At 50.9% G+C, this 17,045-nt stretch overlaps 1 protein-coding gene across 3 annotated transcripts in view; it reads right to left on the bottom strand.

The window, feature by feature from the left end:
• The window catches only part of POC1A (POC1 centriolar protein A), an 80,364-nt gene extending 68,119 nt beyond the window's left edge, over nt 1-12,245 (bottom strand). The window contains exons 1-6 of one of the 3 annotated variants that reach the window (XM_003257151.2): nt 11,921-12,245; nt 8,615-8,699; nt 7,413-7,584; nt 6,807-6,986; nt 4,580-4,687; nt 3,443-3,558 (exon numbers count right to left, since the gene is read on the bottom strand). In XM_003257151.2, coding sequence (XP_003257199.1) covers nt 3,443-3,558; nt 4,580-4,687; nt 6,807-6,986; nt 7,413-7,584; nt 8,615-8,699; nt 11,921-11,938 — 679 coding nt within the window. In that variant the 5' untranslated portion in view covers nt 11,939-12,245. Of the gene's footprint in view, nt 1-3,442; nt 3,559-4,579; nt 4,688-6,806; nt 6,987-7,412; nt 7,585-8,614; nt 8,771-11,920 lie in introns of all 3 variants that reach the window. The other 2 variants (XM_003257152.3, XM_003257150.2) reach the window with 2 other exon arrangements.
• Between the last annotated feature and the right edge of the window lie 4,800 nt (nt 12,246-17,045).

Genomic DNA, 17,045 nt, shown 5'->3' with positions numbered 1-17,045 from the left:
CTTACCTGGGAGGAGAGTCAGCCAGCACAAGACAAATGGCTCCAGCTGCCTCCAATAGCCCAAAGCCCCAAGTGGGCTTCAACTCCAACAACCCCAGCAGGAACAGGAAGTGCCCTCATAGAGCACAACCATGGACGGCTGGACGCAGGCAGGCTGCGGCCTGCTAGCCACACACTGCAGTATCATTAACCAAATCCTCTCACAACAGCCCATCAGCCTCCAACACCCGAAGGTCATTCTGGAAGTGCCTGGTGCCCATCCAGAGTCACTAGGGGAGACACTGAATGTCACTGTGTCCGTAGGTTTCCCTTGGGTTTCCTAGGGATCAGGGACAGAAAGCAGATCAGGCGTCTGTTGCCAGAGTCCTGGGAGCCCTTCCTGGGGAATGAGCCTCCAAAGAGATTCCACTGCACCTATGGGGGTGGGTGAGCCACTTGGGTAAAGGGTTTCCCCCTAGTTTCAGCTGAAGGTTTTCTGGGGAGCCCCAAGACCAGAGCAGACCATGTCCTCCCATCAGCAGAGGATGAGAGGTATGTTCCCCCTACCCAGGGAGCTCAGATCAACCTGGCTCACTGCACCCCTAAGGGTCAGCCTAGAGGCTATGGGATAACTCTACTATCCTGTGAACACAGACCACTGGTCACGGCATTGAGCAGGGAGGTCAGGGGGAACCGGCTGTGTTTATGGGGTACTCCAAATCCCGCTAAGCCTCCAATCTACACTAGGGGTGGCTTAGGGATGAGACACTGCAGGCCCACTGAGAGACTGTCATAAGAGGCAAGGCCAGAAGCACAAGCAGACTGCAATCTCCCAGCAGGGCCTGTCAGCCCACACACTCAGCTCCACTCAGGACTCAGCCCCTGGAGCTCATCTGAGTCCACCCACACCTCCCCAACCCTGCCATCATGGAGATCCGCCCCTGCCCTCCGCCAAGCCTGCTCCCTCCAGGACCCCGGCTCCCTCTCCCCAGTACCCACCACTCTCCTCGGCCGCTCTGCATTGCTCCACCTCCTGACAACCCTCTTCACAAGACCCCACTCTCCTTCGCTCCCCAGCCTCTGCCCTCCTCAGATCTCCCATGCTTGGAGACGGGGTTCATACCTCTCACTCTGGCTGCTTTGTGGACCTTTATCTTCTGTGGCCCCTCAATTATAGGGGCTCAGAATGTGACCTCAGCCATTCTCATATCCCAGATCCCTGGGTCCAGCTGGCCCCTCCACCCCAACAGGGTCAGCTTCTCTGCTTCTATTCAACCTCTGCAACCCATCCCCCACTCTGATGCCAGCCCCTACTTTGATACCGGGCACAGCCGGACACCTACCCATCACTGGAACACATGGGGCACACCAGCCCCCAACCCCAGCAGGCTCTGGACACCGCTATCCTCTCAGATGTCCTTCTTCCCTTCATACCTTAAATGAGGAGGCCAGTCCTAGCACTGCCAATCAGGCCACATCTTTGAGGCCCCAAGCCGGAGATGGCATCCAAGGCCCTTCCCAAGGGGTACCTGCTGTTATACATGTGAACACCAGGCCCAGGCTCCTGATCCATCAGAGATGGGCCTGGACCCTCCCAGGGTCACCTAGAGATCCTCTCTGCCCAGTGTCGGGACTTATGTAGCACAAACCACATACCCAGCCCTGTGTTATAATCCTTTTGTGGCTTTTCCCATCAGAGCCTCACAAAGCCATGAGGAAGGCCTATTGCCACCCCTTTTACAGAAAGGAACCAGAGCATGTGCTCCTGACCACTGTCCTGCCTCGTCACCTTCCACTCCCATCTCTCCCTGTCCAAGTCCTCCCTCCTCTGCACCTGCCCATGTTCCCCAGGCAGCTGTGCAGATGTGCCCCATCCCCGAGCCCCAGCCCTTCACTCAGGCCTGGCCCAGAGCAGAAGGCTGAAGGAGGCATGGGAGAGGTATGGGCTCCAAGTGGAGGCAAGCCCCACTGCTCTTCTGTTCCAGAAGCCTCTGTCTGAAAGAGCATTGGTAACAAACCCCAGGGCTTCCTATGGAGGGGGGTGGGGTGGGGGAACAGGTTCTTGTGGCTGGCCCCTGCCACCTGGTGGTGCTGTAGGGTACTACAGGCCTTAACCAACCAGGTTGGCCTCACCAGACCAGACAGGACCAAGACAGTGTCATTGTCATCATCACTAACATTGTACCTCCTTCCCCCCATTTTGTGCCAGCCACCCTCTCAATTCTTAATATGAAACAACTCATTAACCCTCCCAACGCCTTCTGCGAGACAGGCCCCATCATTGTCCTAGAGGCCCCACAGAGTCAAATCACCTGCCCAATATCACACAGCCAGGAATGCTTTAAAAGCCAGCGGCAGAGCCCACTCTCCACCACGTGCTGTTCAAGACCAGGATCTTCTCCCCATTCTGGGAAGGTGTGCTCACCTCCATTACCCCAAAGAAAGTGAAGAAAGTGCTGTCCTTGAACACCGTCAGCTAGGAAGGGTGTGTGTGGCGGGGGTGGGTGGGGTCGGAACCCCACACCTGTGTCCAGCCATGTCCTTCCCATTTCAGGTGTGGCTTAAGGAAGCGAGCCCAAGAACTTTAAGCTTAGTCCCAGGTTAACAACCACGGTTCTTCAAACAACTCCAGCTCTGCCTCCTTCCTGGTCTCAGCCCTGGTCGTCTTGCTCATCTCTGTTTTGCCAGCTACACAATTCCCAGTTTCTCCAATGACCCCTCACCAGCTCCCTTCCCTGAGCCCATCCCTGGAACTGGGGCGCCTCATGGCCCTGCCCACTCATACTTGCTCTCAGGCCAGTTCCCTACCCAATACTCTCAGCTAACTCATCCTGGGCACATCTAAGTCTGCCCTCGCCCTCCAACTCCCACCTGGAGCCTGACATGAGCCCATGTCCACTGCCTGCCACCCTGCCTTCCAAGGGCTACCATCCTGGGCCTGGCCCCTAGCTAAGTCAACCCTCCCTATGACTCTACATCTGTGGAGGACACTGTAAGACCAGAGGTGGCCACGGTCCCACCAATGCTGGCCTCTACTGACAGCCCTGTTCCCTTTACCACAGGTCAAGGGCTGTCACCTTGGCCCTGGAGGGCAGAGCCTCCATCACCAGGAAAGGCAAGTGGCATGCCCCTGAGAAGTGGTCCTCAAGGGAAGCCCTGGACAGAGCCCCAGTGAGGACTCCCCATCTGGCCCTGCAGTATATGTGAGATTCTGCCACTTCGGAGGTGGGCATTGAAGGGCTCAGAGGAAGCCAGGTAGCACCAGGCTCCATTTCCTGGCCAAGGTTCCAAGCCAGGCCAGCCATGCCACAGACTCTCACCCCTGGAATCCCAACAGACCCAGGACACCTTCCCGCCCAAGGCCATCTCAGGCCCATTTAAGCACTACAGCAGCGAACAACATCCAACACCAGCACAGTCCCACCAGGGCTGCCCTTGGGACCAGGAGGCTGTTCACCACTCACACTGATAATGCTGCAGCAGCCGGTGAGTCCGCACGTCCCACACCTTCACTGTGTTGTCCATGCCGGCAGCGGCAATGCACGTCCCACTGGGGTGGAAGTCCACGTAGGTGACAAAGCTGGAAAGACAGGGGCCACTATGCACTATAGGAGGTCTGCCCTGGTTCAGGATGGACCCAGAAACATTTAGTGCTTTCCCATCCCTGTGTCCTGCCCATGCTGTTCCCTTGACCCAGACACCTCCTTTCTGTCACATTTGTTTACCAGGTGGCCAAGGGAGAGCAAGAAGAAGTAAAAGGTGAGAACAGTGGCCAGCAACTAAGGTGGACTGACCAGGGAGCACATCCCACTGCCAATTTTAAATACAAGTTGAGAAAGCTATCTTCAAACCCAAAAGTCAGCCGGGCTCCCCTGGGGTTTTCAAAGTTGGAGCTGGTATCCTTCCCAGGGGTGGCTGCAGGGCAGATCCTGCCAGCTGAGGCACAGGTGGGAAGGTCCAGCAGGGCTACAGGGCCATTGGCCCACTCCTCTCTAGGAGACAGGCCAAGGACCCTCACTACACTCATATGTGATACCCAGGCTGGTACCATGTCCACCTCTCAAGGAGAAGCCCTTGTGGCTCCCAGCCCAACAAAGAACGGCAGAAGCTGGGGTCTCTATTCAAATGCGGGCACCTCTCTCTCCTGATGATGTGGCACAATATGAACAGGCTCCATCTGCTACAATAACCCAACGAGAATTTTATAAAGCCATCATCATGGATAACATACCAAGAGGCTTTAAAATGTAGTTTGGGTGACTGAGTGTCAACTGCTCACAGACAGACATGTTGTAATCCTGAGAAACAGAAAGTGAAGGAGAAAAAGAGGAGCACAAATAATTACACAGCTCCAAAGAATTGCATGGCTTGAGGTTAAGCACTCCTGCTATTCGTGGCATGGGGCCAAAGCTTCCATCCACACAGCAAAAGATATAATGCTAGGTTGCCAGACCTCACAAAAAGCACCAGACAAGGGGCAGCAGTGATAAGGCTGCTGGTCCCACGGCTCCAGCCACTGAAGGCCACTGGGCCTCCTCATGCCTAGGTCTGTGCTCTGTGCTTGAGCGCCTACAGGTGGAGGACAGCATCTGGGGACTCACCTGCCATGCTCACAATACGAGTGGACACATTCCCGGCTGCTCTTGTCCCACAGCTTAACAGTCTTGTCATCACTGGCAGACACGATGAGCCGCCCGTCGGGGGAGAACCTGAACCGGGTGGGGCGCAAGTCACACCACAGACCACAGACTAACAGACGACATGGGCGCCACACACCTTCTTCCACAGCCACTCTTCCCCGAGTGCCTACTATCTGCCTGCAGGAACTACCCAGGGTCACATGCCCTGCTGTGATTTTTTTTTTTTAATTTGAATACCCTAATTTGTCTTTTCAGGAACAAATGCATTGCATCCTAGGAGGCAATGTTACTTCTGTTTATTTGTTCATATCTTAAATTATACTTTGTTTCTGAAAATAGTTAACTTTTAGCACTTGATCAGTTTTCTTTTTTCCTTCTAAAGAGTTTTTCAGGAAACTGTGACTAAATTTTGGTTTTGGTTTTGTTGTTTTTTAGACAGGGTATCACTCTGTCACCCAGGCTGGAGTGCAGTGGTGTGATCTCAGCTCACTGCAGCCTCAACCTCCTGGGCTCAAGAGATCCTCCCACCTAAGCCTCCCGAGTAGCTGAGACTATAGGCGTGCACCACCACACCCAGCTAATTTTATTTTTTATTTTTGTAGAGATGGGAGTCTCACTATGTTGCCCAGGCTGGTCTTCTAACTCCTGGAGTCAAAGGATCTTCCCACCTCATCCACCCAAAGTGCTAGGATTACAGACATGCACCTTCAAGTTTGGCCTATGACTTAATTTTAAATGTTATAAAAATGTTTCCTTTATTTTTTTCTTCCTGAATCTGTGAAACTTATTGATCTTTCCTGTTGCTCTTGTTTTCATTTTCTTACGTAGCTTCATGCACAACCAGCCCCTCTCCCATCCCAACAGCAAACTCTGACCAAAAGGGAAAAAGAGAAATTCTTCCTGACTTACAGGAAAACCAAACATAAATAAACAAAAAGAAAAGAAAAAAAAAAAGGTGCCTGCCTCACGAGGGAGCACAGAGCAGCCTCATGCACATAAAGCCCCAGCACTGCCCCGACGCACAGCACATGGCAACATGCAGCCGACTGCCTGCTGGCAACATTTGCACAAAGGTGGCCAAAAGCTCACCATCAGTGTCATTACTCTGGGACCAGGTCCTCCGAGTCTACATTTGACTCAAGTGTGGGTCAGCAAGACACAATCTGCCAACAAAAGGCATGAGGTCCTGGGGACTGCCACCAAAGGCCCAGTATGGACTCGACACCCCAGTTTGCTGGCCTGGCCCCTCCTGATCTCAGGACCCTAGTCATAAAGCCTCTAAGAGCCATCAGGGGTCTCCCAGGACAAAGGAATGGGGGTGCCCTGGAGAACAGTAACTTGTATGGGGTCCCCAGAAGAACACAGCTCAATAGTCCCCAACTTCTGACTCATGTGGTTTCTTAATGTCACCTGGCACCCCAACCCCTTCCTCTGAAGCAAAGATATTTGACCCATGGGGCAGCTCTGTTGAAAGGAATGAAATAAGCTAGAAGTAGGACTATCTGTCTGCAATTCTTGGACCTTGAAAGGTCCTTTGGGTCACCTGGCCCCCTCTCTGCATAGCACTGGCTCCCTGGCCAGCGGGAAGGCTAGCCTCCAGGCTAAGCCCCCCATCTCCGAAGCCTGTGCCCCCATCTGGGAGCTCTGGAGCAAAATCATCCTCTGAGAATATCCCAGAGGAAAGTAGGCAAGCCTTACTGTCAGAGAGAGTTGGGTTCAAACTCCAGCTCTGCCACAGACCCACCATGTGCCCTGGGACAAGATACTACTATTCTGAGCCCCCATTTCCTCATCTGCAAAATGGAAATGTACCACCTAGCTTGCAGAACTGTCTTAAGGAACAAAAAGAAAATGTGTAGTGGTAGTACTGAAAGTACCTAATTGTTTTTGATAATAAATGGCCCCTGTTGACCTAGTTTGTGCTTTGCCAACACAGATGTCAGAGGGTCATCATGGCTGACTATGGACTAACTTACATGTCATGCATCAGCTCCATGAAGCTTCTCGACAACTTACAATGCAGGAGCTATTATTGTTCCCATTTTACAGATAAGGAAACTGAGGCTGAGGAAGCTTAAACAATGCCTAAGTAACTTCCCCAAGGTCACAAGTTGGTACCTAGCAGCCCCTGGGCCAGCCTCCAACCCCCAGGGTTCCTCCAAGGGTCTCCAGACAGAACAATGCTCACTTGGCACAGCGGACCCAGTTGATGTGCTGGCTCAGGGAGAACAGGAATTTCTGGCGATGAGTTGCCCACACTTTGACTGTCTTGTCGTCAGAGGCTGTCACGAAGGACTGGCCATCACTGCAGAAGTGGACACTCCTCACTGTGGCTGTGTGTGCACGAAACGCAGTTGACTCACCTTTGCTACAAGGACAGGCATCCAAGAGTGAGGAAACCCATAACAGTGACATGAGAGCCCACAAGCACATCAAAGCTCTCCTGCTCCTCAAGCACCCCTCCCAAAGTTAGCCAAGCCCAAGTACCCCAGTCTCCACGAGGGAAAGCCAGAGCCTCTCCTATGTGAACAGAGCACCATCTCTAGGCCCCATCCACATGAACACAGCATCAGGTGGCATTTCTTTAGGGATAGATGGGGTCAGCCCAGAACTCCTCTTCCAACCCTGAGGGGAGGGCTCCAACTGCAGCCCCAGCCTCTGATGGCACCTCTTCCAAAGCAGAGTAGAAGTCTCACTGTGACCAGTCCAGAGCCAAGCTAGGGGACCTGGGTGGGGATGGCTGTGGCACCAGGGCCCCAGACTCCAACAAGCCTCCTCAAAGTGTATGACTCACACATTGGGTACCCAGATGCGGACAGTCTTGTCTCGGGAGCCGGAAGCAAGCAGGTGTCCCGAAGGAGAGAAGTTCACACAGGTGATGGCATCCTTGTGGCCAGTGAAGCGGTAGGCGCGTGACTGCGGCTTCATGTGCCAGACCATGAGGCATGAGTCCATGGAGCCACTGGCTGAGGAGGACAGTGGGTGATGCTATGACCCGCAGCTCTAACGGGCTTCAAGCCTCCACCAAGACGTTGGAGAGGCAGGGGGAGCAACTGGCCCAGCTCCACCTTCCCTGGCATCCACAAACAGACCGTGAGAAGTCTCCCATGGAGCAGAGCACATCTCGAGGTATGGTCTGGAGGTGGAGAGCCTGTGGCCCAGAGTTCTCCAAGGAGCACACCCACATGGGAACAAGACCGAGCGAGGCCCTTCCCATGCTAGCCCTGGACTGCAATCCAGAGCTCTGGGAAAACTCATTCCCATGGGGCCCAGGGTCTCCCCCCAGACACATCCTGAGGGCACCAGAGAGCAAGTCCTCCCTGGCTGGGAAGCCAGACCCTCCCATTGAGAGGGCCCAACTCAGTACGAAGCCTAAAGGAGGTCCCCAAAACTGACCAAAAATCACTTCAGTTCCCTCTTAACCTTTACACATCAGAGGGTCTTGATGACAGGATGAAGGGGCAAGCCTCCTCTGCAGCAACCAGAAAGTGCAGTCATAAAAGCTGTGTACGAAACCTCATGCAACCAAGGAAGGGGGACACTCAGCTGCAGCATAAGAGCAGTGGGGTTGAGGGGGGTGCCCAGCTCTGCTCAACAGCCTTCTCACCGACAAGGCTCTTCAACAAGGTGTGCCTTATTACTGTGGGCAACAGAATCAATAAAGCTTCAAGGAAAAGGAGTCACTGTTTAGGGACCACACCAAAAGACAGACCCAAAAGGTGGCTAGGGTGTGCAGAAAAGACCCAGATCCCAGTCCCACCCTCAAAAGCTGTGTGGCCTTAGCAACGCCCCTAACCTCTCTGACCCTCAGGCTCTGCATGTAAAATGGAGCTCATGAAGCCCAGTGCCCAAAGAGCTGGCACACAGAAGCAAGAAGCAGGTCTAGACAAAGCTGTGCAGCCCTTGTGCTCTGCTTCTCACCCACCAACCCTCCAAGGTAAAAACTTGGCCTGTTCAGCTCATAACCTAGCACCTAGACAAGGTGCCTCTTCTTACCCAGCTGCTTTGTGTTGATACTGAAGTCCACACAGGTAACTGCATCTCGGTGGCCCTTAAAATGCCTTTCCAGCGAGGGGTCCTCCTGAGGGAGAGCCAGGGTCAAATGTGTAAAGCCTGGGTGAGGAAGGGGCTTCCCCAGGGCCAGCACTTTTCCTACAACAGCCAGGGGAGTAGGGTTAAAAATGCTCAAGGCATGATCTTATATAAACAAAATCCTAAGGAATCCACTTAGGATTAGTTTTTACTAGGAATAGTTTTTACTATTCGAATTAATACATCAACTGCGGAAATGCTTCAACAAAAACAAAAAAGAACAAATGAGTTCAGCAAAGTTGCAGGATACAAAATCAAGACACAAAAATCAATTGTCTTTCTGTACACTAGCAATGAATAATCCAAAAAATAAAACTATTTATGATACATAAAAAAAATAGGAATAATTTAAATTAGCTGGGCATGGTGGCGGGCGCCTGTAATCCCAGTTACTCAGGAGGCTGAGGCAGGAGAATGGTGTGAACCCGGGAGGCGGAGCTTGCAGTGAGCAGAGATCGTGCCACTGCACTCCAGCCTGGGCGACAGAGCGAGACTCCGTCTCAAAAAAAAAAAATAACAGGAATAATTTAACAAAAGAAGTGCAGGACTTATACAGTAAAGACGACAAAACATCACTAAGAGAAATGAAAGAAGACTTAAAAAATGGAAAGACATTCCACGTTCATGAACAGGAATACTATTGTTAAGATACAATACTACAATACTACTCAGATTGATCTACCGATTCCACATAATTCCTATCAAAATCCCAGGTGTCTTTTTTGCAGAAACTGACAAGCTGCTCCCAAGATTCACATGAAAATGCAAGACACCCAGAAAAAAAAAAAAAATCTTTAAAAAAAAAAAAAAACAGATACTGTAGAAAGCAATTTGGCAGTTCCTCAAAAAGTTAAACATAGGTCAGGAGCAGTGGCTCACACCTGTAATCCCCACACTTTGGGAGGCTGATGCAGGAGGATCACTTCAAGCCAGGGGTTCAAGCCCAACCTGGGCAACACAGCAAGACCCTGACCCTACAAAAAAATTAAAGAATTAGCCACACGTAGTGGCTCATGCCTGTATTCCCAGCTACTCAGGAGGGTGAGGTGGGAGGACTGCTTGAGCACAGGAGTTCAAGGTTGCAGTGAGCTGTGATCACATCACTGCACTCTAGCCTGTGCAACAGAGCAAGACCCTGACTAAAAAAAAAGTAGTTAGCCAGGCACAGTGGCTCACGCCTGTAATCCCAGCACTTTAGGAGGCCAAGGTGGGCAGATCACCTGAGGTCAAGAGTTCAAGATCAGCCTGGCCAACATGGTGAAAACCCCTCTCTACTAAAAATACAAAAATCAGCCGGGCGTGGTGGTAGGCGCCTATAGTCCCAGCTATTTGGGAGGCTGAGGCAGGAGAATCGCTTGAACCTGGGAGGAGGAGGTTGCAGTGAGTCGAGATCGCACCAGTGCACTCCAGCCTGGACGACAGAGTGAGACTCCTAATCAAAAAATAAATAAATAAAATAAACATAAATAAATAAAATAAAAAATGAAGTAGTTAAACGTGGTTAGCAAATGACCCAGCAATTCTAGGTAAACACCCCAAAGAGTTGGAAACATGGTTTACACAAAAACTTGTACACAAATGTTCAGAGCAGCATTTTCCTTAATAGCCAACAAGTGAATGAACCCAAATGATCCATCAACACATGACTGAATAAGCCAAATGTAGCATATTCATACAACAGAATATTATTCAGCCATAAAACGGACTGAAGTGCTGATGCTTGCTGCAACATGGGTGAACCTTGAAAATATCCTAAGTGAAAGAAGTCAAACACCAAAGGCCACATTTTATCTGATTCCATTCATATGAAAAGTTCAGAATAGTCAAATCTATAGAGACAGAAAGTATTAATATATTAGTTTGCCAAGGGTTGGGAGAAAATGGGGAAAGGGAAGAAGCGGCGTGACTGTTATTGAGTATGGAGTTTCTTTTTGGGATGATGAAAATATTCTGGAATTAGTGATTACAGTTGCACAACACTGTGAATATACTAAAAACTACTGAAATGTACACTTTAAAAGGTGAATTCTATGGTGTATGAATATCTTAATAAAGTTAAAACACCAGAGAGAATATTCTGGAGACTCTCTCCATCCAATAGCAGCTTGTGTCTTAACACTTGAAGGGTTATAATTCAGCCATCCAAACATCTCCCCCTACTCTAAGTATCAGAAACCTCAAAGAAGCATTTTGGGTGCTCCAGGAAGCCCAAAGGCTCCTCTTGGAAAAGGATGTCCTTGGGGCACAGCAAAGCCACTGCCACCCTACAGAGCAGTAACCAGAACAAAGGCCCTATGGCCTTGTGCCCAGCTCCACCCCTAACTCACCTGTCAGAGTCTCCTTTCAACAACAGCCTGGGGGAGGGTCCCCAACAGGGCCTTCTGCTCTCACCTGAGTTTCTTGAAAGAACATGCGTAAGAGAGTGTCCGCCTCTAGGCTCAGTGGGCAGAAGCAAGTTCAGGTCCACCCCTGACCAGTAGGTCCCGTGGTATCTCTCAACACCGCCTCCCCTCTGTAGTTCCCTACATGTGGGCCTCATCTCCCTCAACAGTGGTTTATACATGAGGGGACAGGAAGTGAGGTAGAGTACCAGATTAGGAGTCAAAAGGTCTGTATCCTAGCCTGGACTCTCCGTCCATGTCCTCAAGTGCCTCAGGGCATCACAGGCTACCACCCAGCCTCCCTGACTCTCCAATCAGCCAGAGGGCCTTGCCCGTTCAAAGGAATCTCTCGAAATGAGGACCTCTGGAGGAACGTGGACTCAGAGAGGGCGGCTCCGCCCGGCTCACACTGCAGGCCCGGGCATCCCAGCGTCCTGCTGTACCTACCTGCTGGAGCAGGGTGTACCCTCAACAAGACCCCACGCAGCCACCCACTGCTAAAGACAGGGAGAATGGCTAGAGAGGCCCGATACCGGCCCCAGGTCACACATGAGTCAGGACTTGGCCGTGTGTCCCTCGCTAGGATGCAAACTATGGAGGCAGAGGCCTGTTTGTTCGCTCCAGAAACCCAGCGCAGGGCCTGGCGCAGGAGGCGCTCAGAAAGTGCCCGACCCAGCGCCGCCTGCACAGACGGTAAACTGGACCTGAAGAGGACCACCCTGGAACCTGGCGCCCCGCCCGCCCGTCGCAGCCATCGCTCTGGCCACTAGACGCCCAGTGTCCCAGCGGGGAGATTGACGCCTGGGGAGTTGCATTCGGCTGGGCTTACCGCACAGGGCGCAGCCATGGCTGGGCTGGCGGCGCCGAAGGCAGCTGCGGTGGCCGTTGCGGCCCGTTCAGTTTCCGCGCCCCCAACGGCCACCAATAGCAACGCGGGCCGCGTCGGCACGCCCCGCCCACCGCAATTAAAGGAGAAGCGCCTCAGCTTTTTGCCCGACGACTGGTATGACCGGCGCCCGGCGCCACGGTCTCCGTGCCCAGTTCCCCAAGCCCAGACAACTCACAGACAGAGCAGCCAAAGGCCTCTGGCCACCGCCACTCGTTCCGCCTGAGAAATTAAAAGACCCAGGATGAGGGGTTCACCTCACCAGCCCGTCGTCCGGCTACTCTAACAGCGAGCGCAGCCTGCTGGGAAATGCAGTTCCAAGCCGCCCACGCCCCTATGTCTGGAGGAAGGTGGAACTACACTTCCCAACATGACATGAGGGCGGGCCGGGTTTTACCACCCGAAGCGACGGCCTTAAGGATCCCGGAAGCGGAGGACACGTGGGTTGCTGTGACCAGATTGCCTTAAAGCACCCCCGCGCGCCGGCGCAGCCAGGTTTTCCCCGCAGGAACCTATTGAGAGCTGAGTATTCGCCCCTCGGGAACTCTCAGTGGTTCGCCCGTCCGAACGTTCTTAAGACAAGTGTCGATTTAAAGTAACATGAGTTACTCGGATTCATAACCATGGAGTGGAGAGATCAAAGTTCGATTCTCAGTTCTCGCCCTGATTGGCTGTGTGTTCTCAGGAAAAACGCCTCTGCTCTGTGCCCCAGTTTCCCCATTTGTAACACGAGGGAGTGTGGTGCAGCCCGGCCCTGTCAGGATCCTTAAGGCCTGAGAAGCTGTTAGAATCCTAGTCTTTAAAAGAAGGAGAGGCCGGGCTCAGTGGCTCACGCCTGTAATCTCAGCACTTTGCCACTTTGGGAGGCCTAGGTGGGTGGATCACCTGAGGTCAGGAGTATGAGACCAGCCTGGCCAACATGGTGAAACCCCATGTCTACTAAAAATACAAAAATTAGCCGGGCGTGGTGGCACGCACCTGTAAACCCAGCTACTCGGGAGGCTGAAGGAGGAGAATTGCTCGAACTCCGGAGGCAGAGGTTGCAGTGAGCCAAGATCTCGCCGCTGCACTCCAGCCTGGGCAACAGAGGGAGACTCCGTCTCAAAAAATAAATAAATAAATATAAAATAAAATAAAATTTGAAGGCCACCAGCAACCATCTGAATAGACTCCCTGCTTGGCCAAGGCATTCAAATTTAACCTGAAAGAGTGGTTCAGGCCATGATGGGAAGTGGGGGTTGGACATGCCTCATTATACCCTACAGCATTAACATCAACAAAAACCTTAAGTCTGATAAGAAACTTTTACGATCTATTTTCTCTGAAACCTGCTACCTGGAGGCTTCATCTGCATGGTAAAACCTTGGTCTCCATAACCCCTTATCTTAACCGAGATATCCCTTTCTACTGATGATAATTCTTTCAACCAATTGCCAATCAGAATATGTTTAAATCTACCAATGACCTGGAAGTTTCCCACTTGGAGTTGTCTTGTCCTTCCAGATCAAACCAATGCAAATCTTACATGTACTGATTGATGTATTTTGTCTCCCTAAAATGTATAAAACCATGCTGTGCCCAGGCCCCTTGGGCACATGTTGTCAGGACCTCCTGAGGCTGTGTCATGGGTGCGTCCTTAACCTTAGCAAAATAAATTTTCTAAGTTGAGACCTGTCTCAGATATTTTGGGTTGACAGTTTGGCAACCACGAAAGGATTCTGAGTGGAGGTGCCCCTGACCTTTGACAGATCTCCTGTCGGTGCTTGGTACCAGCTTGAGCTATCTTTATGGCTCAAATCTACAGGACAATTTGCTAAGGCCTGGGAGCCCCCCTCCACAAAATTCCTGATCTTCCCAAATTTGGTTAACATCTAAAGTTTATTTTACTGTACAACTCCTTTTTCTGGAGTTTTACTTGTTTCCAACAAGGAAGGCAGGTTTTCCTGCTTCCCTGACGATGGAAGGCAGGTAATTCCTTTCTGGAGTTTGAGCTCGCTTCCAACAGAGAAGGCAAGTTTGAGTTTTCCCTACTTCTGGGTTGGTAGAGAGCAGTCTTTAGCCTAAGACCTGTTCTTAGGTAAGTAGCCGAATTGGAGATTTTCTTGGCTGAAGTTAAGGTTAACAACCAGCTGGTCTTAATTTTCCTTACCATTAGAGTGCTCAGTAATCATATAAATTGTGCGATCAAGCCCGGCGCGGTGGCTCACGCCTGTAATCCCAGCACTTTGGGAGGCCAAGGCGGGTGGATCACGAGGTCAGGACATCGCAGACCATCCTGGCTAACATGGTGAAACCCCATCTCTACTAAAAATACAAAAAATTAGCAGGGCGTGGTGGCTGGCGCCTGTAGTCCCAGCTACTCGAGAGGCTGAGGCAGGAGAATGGCATGAACCCGGGAGGCGGAGCTTGCAGTGAGCGGAGATCAAGCCCCTGCACTCCAGCCTGGGCGACAGAACGAGACTCCGTCTCAAAAAAAAATAAATAAATAAAATAAATAAACAAATTGTGCGATTTTTTTTTTTTTGCTTAACTGATTTTTGTTGTTGTTTGTTTCTGTTTTTGTTGTTTCATTCTTTTTCCCATTGAGGTTGACGAATTATATCTGACTTGATCAAATCTGAAGGAAAGTTCCAAAGTTTGGGGAACAAGGCCTCTGAATTGGCTAAATTCCCACAACAGAAAAAGAAAAAAGCCTGGGCATGGTGGCTCATGCCTGTAATTCCAACACTTTGGGAGGCCGAGATGGGTGGATCACCTGAGGTCAGAAGTTCGAGACCAGCCTGGCCTACATGGTGAAACCCCATCTCTACTAAAAATACAAAATTAGCTGGGCATGGTGGGGGGCATCTGTAATCCCAGCTACTCAGGAGGCTGAGGCAGGAGAATCGCTTAGAACCCGGGAGGCAGAGGTTGCAGTGAGCCGAGATTGCACGACTGCACTCCAGCCTGGGCGACACAGCGAGATTCCGTCTCAAAAAAAAAAAAAAAAAGAGAAAAACAGCCAGCAAAAAGAAAAAATAAGGAGAGATTTTTTATTTTGATTACCTAAGGGGCTTTATTTACATAACAAGGCCACCTTTTTGCTAACCAAGCCAAACTGAAAGAGGAATGCCATTGCCCCAAACTGCAATTCCATAGCTAAGGTTCTGCCCACTTTTTTTCACCAGGACAGCCTGGGTTTGGTTCCTAAATCAAGCCCTTTTTGGTTTGATATTTGTGTTACTTTTGAAATACCAGCTATTTGTTCTAGCTAAAATATGGTAATGATATTTAAAAGGATTTTTTTTAAAGGAGCTTAATGGCTAAAAGTCAGCTTACTTAAAAGCTAACATCCAAGATGGTGTGTGTGTGTGTGTCTGTGTGTGTGTTTAAAAGGCTTTTATGGTTTTTTCCTCTCCTAGTACTTTGGTTTCTTTCAGAAAAAAAATTATTTCTTCTCTATCAACTGAATTATTTTTTATTTTTATTATTTTTGTGTGTGTGAGATGGAGTCTCATCCCCGTTGCACAGGCTGGAGTGCAGTGGAGCGATCTCAGCTCACTGCAACCTCCACCTCCTGGGTTCAAACGATTCTGCTTCCTCAGCCTCCCAAGTAGCTGAGATTACAGGCGTGCACCACCACGCCCAGCTAATTTTTGTATTTTTAGTACAGGCGAGGTTTTGCCATGTTGGCCAGGCTGGTCTTGAACTCCTGACCTCAGGTGATCCACCTGCCTCAGCCTCCCCAAATGCTAGGATTATAGGCATGAGCCACCGCACCCAGCCCTGAATTCTGTTTTCTGTATTTCTTTTTTTTTTTTTTGAAAAGGAGTCTTGCTCTGTCACCCAGGCGGCTGGAGTGTAGTGGCTCAATCTTGGCTCACTGTAACCTCCACTTCCTAGGTTCAAGCAATTCTCCTGCCTCAGCCTCCTGAGTAGCTGGGATTACAGGCATGCACCACCATGCCTGGCTAATTTATGTTTTTTTGTTTGTTTGTTTTTTGTTTTTTGAGATGGAGTTTCATTCTTGTTGCCCAGGCTGGAATGCAATGGTGCAACCTCAGCTCATTGCAACCTCCACCTCCCGGGTTCAAGCGATTCTCCCACCTGTCTCCCAAGTAGCTGTGATTACAGGCATGTGCCACCACACCCGGCTAATTTTTTTGTATTTTTAGTACAGACGGGGTTTCTCCATGTTGGTCAGGCTGGTGTCAAACTCCCGACCTCAGGTGATCTGCCTGTCTTGGCCTCCCAAAGTGCTGGAATTACAGGCATGAGCCACCGTGCCTGGCCAATTTTTATATTTTTAGTAGAGACCGCATTTCACCATGTTGGCCAGGCTGGTCTCAAACTCCTGACCCCAGGTGATCTGCCCACCTCAGCCTCCCAAAGTGCTGGGATTACAGGAATAAACCATCGTGCCCAGCCTTTTTTTTTTTTTGAGACGGAGTCTTGCTCTGTCGCCCAGGCTGCAGTGCAGTGGCGCAATCTTGGCTCACTGCAACCTCTGCCTCCCGGGTTCACGCCATTCTCCTGCCTCAGCTTCCCGAGTAGCTGGGACTACAGGCGTCTGCCACCACGCCCAGCTAATTTTTTGTATTTTTATTAGAGACAGGGTTTCACCATGTTAGCCAGGATGGTCTCGATCGCCTGACCTCGTGATCCACCCTCCTCGGCCTCCCAAAGTGCTGGGATTACAGGAGTGAGCCACCATGCCCGGCCTTTTTTTTTTTTTTTTTTTTTGAGACAGAGTCTCACTGTGTGGGCCAGGCTGGAGTGCAGTGGCACAATCTTAGCTCACTAGAGCCTCCATCTCCTGGGCTCAAGCAATTCTCCTGCATCGGCCTCCCAAACAGCTGGGATTACAGGCATACGCCACCATGCCAAGCTAATTTTTGTATTTTTAGTAGAGAAAGGGTTTCACTGTATTGGCCAGGCTGGTCTTGACCTCCTGACATCAGGTAATCCACCCACCTCAGCCTCCCAAAGTACTGGGATTACAGGCGTGAGCCACCACTCCCAGCCTGAATTCTGCTTTCATTTATTTCTGCTGTCTCTCCTTTCTCTTGCCACCCTCTGCTGCATGAGG

This window comes from Nomascus leucogenys, chromosome 4 (assembly GCF_006542625.1).
Source record: "Nomascus leucogenys isolate Asia chromosome 4, Asia_NLE_v1, whole genome shotgun sequence".
NCBI classification, from domain to species: Eukaryota; Metazoa; Chordata; class Mammalia; order Primates; family Hylobatidae; genus Nomascus; species Nomascus leucogenys.
This window is presented reverse-complemented; position numbering and strand designations above follow the sequence as displayed.